The sequence below is a fragment of the Parasteatoda tepidariorum genome, chromosome 6 (assembly GCF_043381705.1).
Source record: "Parasteatoda tepidariorum isolate YZ-2023 chromosome 6, CAS_Ptep_4.0, whole genome shotgun sequence".
NCBI lineage: Eukaryota > Metazoa > Arthropoda > Arachnida > Araneae > Theridiidae > Parasteatoda > Parasteatoda tepidariorum.
The window spans coordinates 65,660,413-65,673,325 of record NC_092209.1 but is presented as its reverse complement, the minus strand read 5'-3'; the positions used below and the strand labels follow the sequence as shown (position 1 = coordinate 65,673,325).

The following is a 12,913-nucleotide window of genomic DNA, read 5'->3' as shown; positions in this document are numbered from 1 at the left end:
TATATCTGTATATATATATATATATATATCCAGAGATACGCTTGCAAAGCAAACCACGCAAAGCAAAAATATATCAAGGTTACAATAGAATACATAAACAAACAATAAATCAGTATATTTGTCATAGCAACTATAAAACCATAGAAGATGACTAATATTTTAATATTATTTAACCTTAATAAATAATCCCAAGAAACTGAATCGGTAAGATATTGCTTGATTAAAAACTTCATCCGCTTCAAAAATATGCAAGTTGGAAACAACAGTTGACATATTTTAAGCTCTTAAATCTAGCTTTTTCTCTCTCAGCACTGTTTTATCTATTTTTATTCCTCACTTTCAATTTTTCATTGGCAACTTTACGTTTTTTTATATTTCAAATCACTTTTTTTTCTCATTCACATCTGACGAGTCTTGAAAACGTCCGCCTATTTTTTAACGCTTGAAACATGTCGACTGTTGTTTCCATGCAGTTAGAAACGAATGGATTTTTTAACCGAGTAATATTATTTGATCTGTTTGTATTTAAATCTGAATAGAACCTGTTTATATTTGAACCTGAAAACTTTTGAAAGAAAATTTAAGTTTTTTTTTTAAAGAAACTGGATTGATGTGTGAGGGGATACATATGAGCTGAATCTGTGTTAGCCTCTATAACTGCTCTTCAGGAAAGAAAAAGAACCTTACTCCGGAGAACTATTTAAACACATTGTTTTACACGAAATAGGTTTTCTGAAAATACTAAAAGAAAACGTCGGTTTCCGGAAAAGTTAATGTCTGAAATAAGAAAGGTGTGGCATTCATACCGGATTTCACGACGGCGTTTCCAACAATTTTCTCGGTTTAGAAGCGGCACATTGTGATATTATAGGCTAAAAATATTAATAATAAAAAAGGCAAAAGAACATTCTAAGCAAATTATATAATTTTGCAAACGTCAGAGTTCTTATTTTGTATTAATGTTATATCACGTAAAAATGTAAAGTGACGAAAAAGTTATTGAGAAAATATTTGACTTTTCTAATGTTTATGCGCAACAAAATCTAGGTGCGCAATGATGCAACACACAAAAACAATTAAAAGGGACAAATTGTTGATATTAATAATGTAAGACATTTCTGTTGAATGAATTCTGAATATCTGGTGAGCGTTATAAAGTTAATTTATAATGTGAAGAAAATTTTTTAAAAGTAAGCGTGAAATGATATATTTTTTCAGAATATTATAAAATAGTCATAATTTCATTGTTATTTTTACAGTTTTATAACCATCGTTGAACAGCCAATCCAATTTTGAGTTTGCGACTACCGACGTTCAATTCGTTAGTCTAGTAATTTTAACCCGATCCAGAAAACGAGGGAACTCCTGGATCAAGTATTGGGAAACATTTGCCATCGTGGTGGACTTTTTGGTTGAACTAACTCGCATTTGCTTTATACAGGGAGGTAAACCACGAAGACCTCCCACGGTTAACCCGTCGGCAAGGAGACTAACCCATGATCCGTTTACCACTGAGGATAATTTATGTCAGCACTGTGGTCGGTGCGAGCTAGATACCGAATTCAGTTCATATCAACCAGTCACAGCTGGGATTCGAATCTGAATCCTCTCATTAGATGCAAAAGCTCTATCCTTTGAGCAACCGTGGCTCAATTTCATTGTTATTAAAAATAATAAATAAAATACATTTGGGAAGGTGCATTTACGACGAAAAAGGTGGCGATCGGATGGCGACTGGCCTATAATTTTTCAATCAAATATATTATATTTAGTCGTGCTGTGGCCAGTGAAACCATTAACTTTGCGCTGTATAATGCACATTAATTTGAAGTCAATGCATTTTTGACTTAATAAAAACATTTTAAATTGATTGTGATTCAAATTAGTTTGGAGGAAAATAATGATTTGTTCGAGTCCGATTGAAATATTCAAGTGATCCAACTTAAATGATGCGAATTCGTTTCAATATGATAATTCCGATCACCGAATAAATTCAATGAATCATATCATGGTTTTGAATCTGCGAATCAGTTAACAATTCTCATTCTTAGAAGCTCATTTGCTGAGGAGAAGGGTATGATATGGCAAAATATCCAGTAATTAATATAACTTTTCTGCTGTTAAAAGATTAATCTAATTGATTCTACAGTATTAAAAACTAACTAAATGCATCAGAAGGAGTACCAATCTTTAATACCGATCGTTAAGGTTTAAATGAATTGAAATCTGTACTACAGTAAGTATTATACTTCTGCAAAAATTGTCTGTTTATTTAAATTTAGCATTTTGAAGGTGAATCGAACAAAGGCGTTGTTCACTGTGAAATTTTTCTTTCGAATTTTAAGTTTAAATCTGATAATTTTTTTCCTTAAAAGTTTTGGGATTCGGGAATGAATTACTGTAGTATATATTAGCTGTATTATATACTAAAATGTATGCAATTTTTATTCCAGCTGTTGTGTTCAGATTCAACTTTTTTTCCTTCATATATTTGGCATGCCTACTAGTAAATCCTTTACTTTCTGGTAAGATTCAGCTTGTTTTATTTGATCAGATATTAAAATCGTGTTCTGGAAGTAATTTTCAGACATTATTTATTTATCATTGAAAATTATGTTCATTTATAATTTTTCTTTTCATAAATATGATTATTTAGGTCGTGTACCCCTCTCCTTTACAACCAAAGGGAACTGTAGCAACAAATAAAAATGTATATTAATCCTTAAAATGAGGCTCGAAAACGTACTTTCCCTGAATAAACCCTTTATTTTATTATTTTAATTATGTTCCCGACGGTTTTGAATATTTTTATTTCCAAATTATAAAATTTTGGGCCTTTTAATGTTAAATATAATCTAAAATTATTTTAATAATTCAAACAAACTTGCCGATATAACATATAACGATAATTATATTACATAACGAATGAAGGACAAAATTTAAACAAAAAAAGTATTTTTTCATTTTAATTTCTCGAACTATTCTAAGTTTGAGAACTATTCTACTATAACAAATTTAGGATTTTGTAATTTGTAATTACAAAATATTTTGGTTCATTATTAGATAAAATAAGATAAATGATAATAAAGTAGTCTTTCATCATTAGATAAATAATAAGAGTATTTCAAGCTTTTCTTTTATTTCTTTTTGTATTAAATTATCCATAAATAAACAAGATCTGTAATTGATTGTTGAATTTTTTTCGTTTAAAAAATAACATTAAAAGTAAATTAGCATTAAGGAGCTAAATTTTTTGACCGCTCTCCTAACTTAATAATTTGGACCAAATTTTCCAGATAACGTTTACTTCCCATATTTTGTATTTCATAAAATCCAATTCTGTCAGAAAATCGTTTATTTATTCCAAGAAAGTACGTTTTTGTGCCAAATGAAAATATCGTCGACCCAAATAATTTTTTTGTTGTTTAGAACTGTTATTTATTTTAATGAATAGTTGGTGATTTATTATTTAAGTCTGAATTAAAATATCAGACTTTTCTGTAGCATGTATTTTTTATTAAGTTGAATCAGTTTTTTTTTATCATTAATCTATATTTTATTATATATATATTTTTTATCATTAATATATGTTAATACCGAAAAATTCCATTACATTCTTTAATCATAATTGTTTTTCATTCACTTAGCTGCATAATTCGCTAGTTTATACTTTAATTGAAGAAATATGTAACTATTTGTATAATTTTGCTCTATAGTTTTTAATATAATTAGAGAGTTAATACATAAATTAATAATTTTNTTTTTAAAAGCGCTATATGTTGAGCCACCTCACCATGTGACATTTTTAGCAGCAATGATTGGTCGATTTTCTAGCGTTGCCATTCGGAGAGTTGTAATGAGGCATTTTTTTTATCGCCGTGTAAGAGAAATATATATATAGATTATAATTTTAGACAGGAAGATTTTTGATAGTAAAGTGACGTCTATAATTGATGTCACGCTTGTAGGGAAGAGAAGGGGCTCTTGAAATTGTGACAAGAAGGAGAAAGAGGGTAGGGTACTTGTGGCATCACATATTTTAGTCAAAATTAGTAAACTTCAGATTTAAAAAATGAAATTTGAGTTGATCTTTAGCTTAGTTCTGTATCTGAACTGCTAGTATATGGTTATATAACATAGGGCAGTGTTTCCCAAAGTGTGGTACGAGTGCTCCCAGGGGTACGGGAACAGTTTAGCGGGGATACGCGTTCTTATGCGAAATATCTTGAAGCAAACGAAAATTTCACAAAATTTTATTTAAAAACAAAGCTAGCCATGAAAATTTACCATTACGTATTTTTCTATTGGCTATTTTTTTGCAGAGTTAACAGTTAATAATTAGGGGTATCAACAGCCAGTTGTGATTTTTAACTTTTGGGCAATTTTTTTACAGTAAAAAATACATTCATTTCAGTGGTACACAGCGTTATGAAAAATTTAGAAAGGGTACACAAAAATACATAAGTTTGGGAAACACTGACATAGAGTGACATGTCTCAAAGTGGTAGAGTGAAGGTAATGATTTGTGACAAAGAATAGGAGAGGTTCAAAGTATTGGAAAAAAAAGTGTGACATTATTTATGGACATTCAAATTAGAAGTCATGGATTTTAACATTGTTTTCAACCTTTACCAACTTTGTTCCTTGACCACAATTAATTGAAAAGGAATCTGCTGTTTCGCTCTTAATCTTATGCAAAGTATATTTTTAAAATAGATTTTGCATTTACTTTACAGGTCCATCACCACGTTACCTCAAATCAGTCATTGGACTAAGCACAGCATTTTGTATATGTCATGTCATATTTCAAACTGTCATGCTCAGTTTGGGAGATTATGGACATTTTTTAGACTACTGTAAGTAAACTGTTTTAATTAAAACTATATTTACTTTAATCTATTACTTAAAATTCAGTAATATTTTCACCACATAATGGAATTACTTTGTAATAATTTTATGCCGAAAAAACATAAAAGTAAATTTTGCTTTTTTACTTGAAACATTTTCTTAAATTGTGTTAAGTTTTAACACATATTTTTCAAAAATGAAACCAAAATCAATTAAAAATAGAGGGATTGAAATTTATAGGTTGCTGCGTTTTGCTTAAGAAACCAGATTCTATTTTTACCGAATTTCAAGATTAGTTACAAAGTTAGGCTACAGATGACGCTACTGAATTTCTGCATCTTTAAAAACAACAAATTTACTGTTGTTGCACATCAGACTATTGCATCTGAAATATTTGCATGTTCTGTTTTTTAACTGTGCAATGTTGTAGATTAAAATGATAGTTATTTTGAAAAAACTGTTTTACTGGTTTTGTTTTCAGTTAGCAGCGACATCTGATGACTAGCTTTGGTAAAAATAAATAATATGGTGCCCCAAATAGAATGCAGTGTGCCATATAGCTGTTTCTTTTCCGTTTATCTTAATTCCATATTCTTGTTCTAAAATCTGCAATATCTTGTATGCTGAATAGCGTATAGAAGTTCGCTTAGTAGAAACCTGAGAATGTTGTCTTCTTATGAATAATTTGCATTGTTCTCTTAATAAAGTGTTAGAGGACTAATGTTTAAAATAATGTAGAGAAGATGGCAAATCAAAAGATTGTATGTTGTGCCAATGTTCTCAAATGAAGTAAAACGGCTGTTGAAAGTTTTTAACATTAAAATGTGGATTGGTAACATTATAGGTATTATCAAAAGTCAGTAATCAAAGGGATTAGCCTAGCTAATAGTCTGCATTTAATAAATCAAAGATAATTAAACATAACACTGATATATTAATGACATTTGCCAATTTAACGAAATCTGGATGTTACCACAATACTTCAACATCAATAAAAATTGAAAATATTACACTTTTATCTGTATTTTAATAAATTGAGCAGGTCCAAAATATTTAAACGGGCACTCATTTAATTTTTAGTTTGTGAGTCAAGTACAGTCCATGAATTGAGTTATCTAGCTACTATAATTTATTTTTTAATTATACAGGGGTAGAAGTATGAAAATTTTTTCTGTAAAATATTTTGTCTAGTTTATTTATAAATTTTTTTTTTTTGCTTATTGTATAGGTGATTGGAAAGGGAGGCTGTTTGCAGTGTTCGGTTTTCATCGCTTTGACAAAGTAAAAGTTGTGGACGCCATTCGCATCATCGGACTTGATTTCCTAGTGTTGCTTTCTGCAGTGGGAGTCCTCATTGCTATAGAAAAACTTCAAACTGCTCAACAAACTCCTGATAATCAAGAAGTACCTGAAAGTGATGTGATACGAAGACCTGTGAGGAAGCGTAAAAAAAAGAAATCAGAAGTGTTATTTTGGGCAGGAGAAACTTGCGTATTATTTCTTTTAGCGGGAGCTGGAATTTTATATCCGTCTCTATCTTCAGCAGTATATTTTTTGGTTTTTTTAACTGTGTGCACGTGGCTTTCATGTAATCTAAAAATTGGTAGAAAGTATTTATTGACTAAAATTCCACTACTAATTTATTGTGCTCTTCATTTTGTTGTTATTTATATTTATCAAGTCGACTATGTTCAAGAATATGTCCCACCTGATAGTTTAACGGCCAGGTATGTATAGTTTGGACCTTTTCTTATTTACTATATTTGTATTTTATGTATTATAGTTTTTTTATTCACTTTTATTAAGTGTAAGTAGGTTGAAACCAATTGTTCGACCAATGTTTGACAGTTTAAACTTTCAAATAAAAAATTTTTTTTAATACGATAAAACAAAAGATAGAATAAAGTAAGAATAAGAAAAAGTTGGAGAATAGTACGTATAGATTTTTGACGTGTTAGATTTTTCATATATATATATATACATATATAAAAGAAAATCTGGTATTATTTATAAACACTATTATTTTAAAATCATACTATTTTTAAAAATTATATTTTAAATTTTTAAAATTATTTTGTAGTTTTCTGAAGTTTTTTTATTTGTTAAAATGTTTCACTTTAATAATTTTTGACATTCTTTTTTCAGTATTGCTTTCCCTATAGTTTGTTTGATTGAGTTGAGCTTATGTGTAATGTAATCGAGATGTAATGTGTTTTCAAAATGTGATGGTTTCATTTAAAACAAACTATTTTGGAATGTTTAAGCTCTGAATTGGAATTTTCTTTATAAATTCACTTTTAAAATTGTTATTTAATGTAAGGCTGTTTTTATTTTTCTTAAATCCTTTTCAGGAATTATTTAATTGAGTGGGCAAGTTCTGTGTCATAAAGTCAGTTTTTTGAAATTTTTTTAAAATTTTACGTGGATGACTGAAATATCAGCTGTATTCCGTAAAAAAAATTGGATAAAAAGTTAAGAATTTGCTTTTTTAGTTACATTGAACCGAAACTTCCAAGGAGTCCTCGTGATCTTTCCTATTTTTTTCTTTTCTAACTTCATTCACAGTTTTATATGATTTTGCTATATTAATGATGCTATATTAATGATGCAGATTTTGCCTTTTGATGCAGAAGGGACACTTTTATATATTTTTTACGCACATTCTAATTACAAAATATATTTTGATATTTTTTTAACTATAACGCAGTCTAATTGTTAGTAAAAAAATTCTGTCTGATCATCGGAATCATATTTGTACCATAAAATATAAAAAAAGTAGCTTGATAATTGTTTTTTTTTTCATTCAAATTCAAAAATTTAACAATAATTGATTTTGTAAATTAAAGAAATTTCAATGATGAATAACTGTTTCTCTTCAAATTTGAAAAATAATTGTTTGAAATTTTGAACACTTTGAAAAATGTTTGGAAAATTTTACCTTTAATGCAGAAAAAGACACCGGTGTTACATGCTATATTTTTATAACTATTAATTATTAAAGTGCTAAATATAATATTTTCTACTTTTTTTGACTATAATAATAAAAAATAATGAAAAAAAAATTTGTGAAATATATTTAATAAAAATTCTGATTCTAAGGGTTAACACTGTCTATGTGTAGTGCAGTATGGTGAATTATGGCTTCCAAGCCATTGGATGCAACTATATTCTTTTAACTTTTCTTAGAAATTGGATCTTAGAATCTAAATTTTACATCTCTTTCCTTATTAAGCTTATCAAAAATTACATAATGTAAGAAGTTCGTTCGTGTGACATGAATTTCTCTTAATATTAAAAATACAGTTTATAGAAACTGAATATTTTGAGTTATATCTCTATATTTAACTATTAAATGCTCTAAAAAATTTATTTGCATTCTGTTTCTAACTTAATCATCATTTAAAGATGTCATTGCTTTTAAGATTTTATGTCCCTTTTGCTAGTCGCATTTATGTTCAAATAACTTTTTGTTCACTTGTCTTTTAGTTCTTACTGGATTCTTCTAATTTTTAGGCTACTTGGTCTTCCTGATTTCGTTCTTCAGAATTGCACCAATGATCCTCGCACCCTAGTCTTCCAAGATCATTCCTGGACTTTGTATGCTAGTCCATTTTTCATTCTAGGACTGTATTGTCTGTTAGCATTAATTATTAGAAAGCAGCTCATATCTCCTGTAAGTGTCATTACACATAAAATTTATTAATATTTTTTCAAAAATTCTGGGGAGCTCAGCTCACTTGGTTCACCAATCCAAATAATTGCTTCACATTAATTTTTATTTCTTGAAACAGACAGTTATTTAAAATTAATATCATTTCATTGAAAGGCCCCGAAATTTTTTATTCAAATAGAAAATTTATTCAACATATTTAGTTTCCAAATCTATTGAGATAAAATTTAAACCTAATAAATTTGTTTTGGTTACTATTGCCATTTCATCCACAAATTTATTTTTGAAATTGTTATTTAATTCTTGGTTATTTTAAAAACTGATTTAACACTTTTTTCCAAAGATATTATTTAACAATAGGGCAAAAAGTTATTCATTATATTGCTGTATAATTTTAAATAGTTATTTTCATTGATTAATTTTAATTGCATATTTGGTTTTACATAGTTTAACTTTAAATAAATTTTAAAAATTAATGAAACATATTAGAAACAAAATATAACTTTTTTAATGTTTTTAAAATAATTTGTAATATTTTTATTAACTAGTATAATAAGACGGCTAATATCTTTGCCATAATAAGGTAATATTATGCGATTATTTTATATTATAATAAAAAAATAGTCATGAATGACATTTTTACTTTTCGTATGATTTATGAACTTACTCGCATTTGCGTTAAATGGAGAGGGAAACCACGAAGATCTCCCACTGTTAGCCTGACAGCAAGAGGAATATAACCCATGATCCATCTACCATTGAGGATATTTTATGTCAGCACTCTGGAATTCGTATCGACCAGACATTGCTGGGATTCGAACCCAGTTCACCTAAATTGAAGGTGAATGCTCTATCACCTGAGCCACCACAGCTCTTAATATGTTATTGTAGCAAAGAATAGTACTACGTGATTCAAAACTGCATTCAAATTGGAAATAACAGTCTACATGTATCAAGCGCTCAAAAACAGACGCCCATTTTCAAGATGACATGAATGAGAAAAAACAAAAGTGATTTTAAATATAAATTATAATGTTGCCGATGAAAAATTAAGGCGAGAAACAAAACTAGAAAAATCACAGTAGCTCAGAGAGAAAAAAGAAAAAAATTAAAAGAAAAACCAACAAGAAAAGCCACAGTGACCCAAATACATTTCTATGTGCTATCAACAGATGTTGAGAAACTAGTGTCGTAACAAGAGAATCAGCAATCATATGAATAAAACAAGATTCCAGGGCATCAAGATGAGTTCATGTGATCGAGGTGAAAATAATTTTGGTATTGTTGAAACTAAACTTATGCCCAAGATGGCAACAATGTGCAACAATTGATGATTTCTAGCATTCTTGATAATGGAGTTGATGTGACTCAGGTGGAAATAATATTGACATTGTCAAAACTGAATCTGAAATCTGTCGATTCATTTTAAACGGAATAGTATTAAGAAGAGATGCTGAGCAAATTATTATTGTTTAATGTTTAAATATAGTTAGAGAAAGAATAATTAAATAATTTGCTGTTAAATACCTTTGTAACTTTTATTAATTTTGTATTTATGACAACACAAGGAGTTTGAAATATATATCATCATATATGATTTTTATGTCTAAGAATGCTTAAAATGGTGATCATCATCAAAGGATTTGTATTTGTAGGTAAATTTTGTATTTAATAATCAGAAATAATCAAGTAAATTGGTGAACTTTTTAAAATTTTTTTATTTTGTTGATATTTTTTAATTAAAAATATTGTAAAAGTATCTATGCTTCATGTTTAATGAACTCAATTATTTTATAGCCTGTTGATGAATCAAAATATGAGCCTTGTATGTCAAGAGTTGATTCTAAGCAAAGCTCTCAGTATTCTCAGGGTAGTGTGCGTCGAAGAAAACAATCAAGAAGAACTACTAGAAGCGTATGTTTAAATAAATTTTTATTGGTCTTTCAATAATCCAATTACTGATTTTTTTTGTTTTTGATCTAGTTTTTTTTTTGAAGTTTTATAATTTAAATTTTAAAATGGATGTTTAATATTTATTTCTGCAATAATTCTTTGCTAATTTTGTTCATATGTTTAATTTTTAATTTCATTTAACAAGGAATGTACTCAAAGTGTCACTCTTAAGTCACACTGAATTTTTTTACGAAGTTTTTTTTGTAAAAAATTAGTATAGATAATTAGTAAAGAATTAGTATACATTTCTATTCTATACTTTCTTCTGTGTACACAATGTTTTCGTTACTTTAAATTAGTAATTGTTATAATTAAAAGTATCTTAAAGAAAAATATTAGTACTAGGGAAGTTTGTCACAGAAAGTCTGAAAAAATTCTGCCACAGAGGGGCTAACACACTTTTTAAATAATTAAAAAAATACCTGAAATTTGATCAAGGAAAAAACGTATATAGGAAACATACATCACCAGAATGTTATCNTAATTTGTTTTTTTTTTCATTCAAATTCAAAAATTTAACAATAATTGATTTTGTAAATTAAAGAAATTTCAATGATGAATAACTGTTTCTCTTCAAATTTGAAAAATAATTGTTTGAAATTTTGAACACTTTGAAAAATGTTTGGAAAATTTTACCTTTAATGCAGAAAAAGACACCGGTGTTTCATGCTATATTTTTATAACTATTAATTATTAAAGTGCTAAATATAATATTTTCTACTTTTTTTGACTATAATAATAAAAAATAATGAAAAAAAAATTTGTGAAATATATTTAATAAAAATTCTGATTCTAAGGGTTAACACTGTCTATGTGTAGTGCAGTATGGTGAATTATGGCTTCCAAGCCATTGGATGCAACTATATTCTTTTAACTTTTCTTAGAAATTGGATCTTAGAATCTAAATTTTACATCTCTTTCCTTATTAAGTTTATCAAAAATTACATAATGTAAGAAGTTTGTTCGTGTGACATGTATTTCTCTTAATATTAAAAATAAAGTTTATAGAAACTGAATATTTTGTGCTATATCTCTATATTTAACTATTAAATGCTTTAAAAAAAATTTATTTGCATTCTGTTTCTAACTTAATCGTCATTTAAAGATGTCATTACTTTTAAGATTTTATGTCCCTTTTGCTAGTCGCATTTATGTTCAAATAACTTTTTGTTCACTTGTCTTTTAGTTCTTACTGGATTCTTCTAATTTTTAGGCTACTTGGTCTTCCTGATTTCGTTCTTCAGAATTGCACCAATGATCCTCGCACCCTAGTCTTCCAAGATCATTCCTGGACTTTGTATGCTAGTCCATTTTTCATTCTAGGACTGTATTGTCTGTTAGCATTAATTATTAGAAAGCAGCTCATATCTCCTGTAAGTGTCATTACTCATAAAATTTATTAATATTTTTTCAAAAATTCTGGGGAGATCAGCTCACCAATCCATATAATTACTTCACATTAATTTTTATTTCTTGAAACAGACAGTTAATTAAAATTAATGTCATTCCATTGAAAGGCCCCCAAATTTTTTATTGTAAAAGAAAATTGATTCAACATATTTAGTTTCCAAATCTATTGGGATAAAATTTAAACCTAATAAATTTTTTTTTGGTTACTATTGCTATTTCATCCACAAATTTATTTTTGAAATTGTTATTTAATTCTTGGTTATTTTAAAATGTGATTTGACACTTTTTTCAAAAGATATTATTTAACAATAGGGCAAAAAGTTATTCGTTATATTGCTGTATAGTTTTAAATAGTTATTTTCATTGATTAATTTTAATTGCATAGGTTGGCTTTAGAAAGTTTAACTTTAAATAAATTTTAAAAATTAATGAAACATATTAGAAACAAAATATAACTTTTTTAATGTTTTTAAAATAATTTGTAAAATATTTTTATTAACTAGTATAATAAGACGGCTAATATCATATCATATTATAATAAAAAAATAGTCATGAATGACATTTTTACTTTTCGTATGATTTATAACTTATTCGCATTTGCGTTAAATGGAGAGGGAAACGACGAAAATCTCCCACTGTTAGTCTGACAGCAAGAGAAATATAACCCATGATCCATCTACCACTGAGGATATTTTATGTCAGCACTCTGGTCATTGGAAGTCGGGTGTGGAATTCGTATCGATCAGACATTGCTGGGATTCGAACCCAGTTCACCTAAATTGAAAGTGAATGCTCTATCACCTGAGCCACCACAGCTCTTAATATGTTATTATAGCAAAGAATAGTACTACGCGATTCAAAACTACATTCAAATTGGAAATAACAGTCTACATGTATCAAGCGCTCAAAAACAGACGCCCATTTTCAAGATGACATGAATGAGAAAAAACAAAAGTGATTTTAAATATAAATCATAATGTTGCCGATGAAAAATTAAGGTGAGAAACAAAACTAGAAAAATCACAGTAGCTC

The 12,913-nt window shown here is 28.0% G+C and overlaps 1 protein-coding gene across 1 annotated transcript in view; it reads left to right on the top strand.

The window, feature by feature from the left end:
• Positions 1 to 2,453: 2,453 nt before the first annotated feature.
• LOC107446587 (piezo-type mechanosensitive ion channel component 2) overlaps positions 2,454 to 12,913 on the top strand; it is a gene marked incomplete at its 5' end in the record, with an annotated part of 85,950 nt that continues 75,490 nt past the window's right edge. Inside the window, 5 exon segments of the mRNA XM_043049668.2 lie at positions 2,454 to 2,525; positions 4,737 to 4,856; positions 6,077 to 6,575; positions 8,362 to 8,521; positions 10,316 to 10,432. Coding sequence (XP_042905602.1) covers positions 2,454 to 2,525; positions 4,737 to 4,856; positions 6,077 to 6,575; positions 8,362 to 8,521; positions 10,316 to 10,432 — 968 coding nt within the window.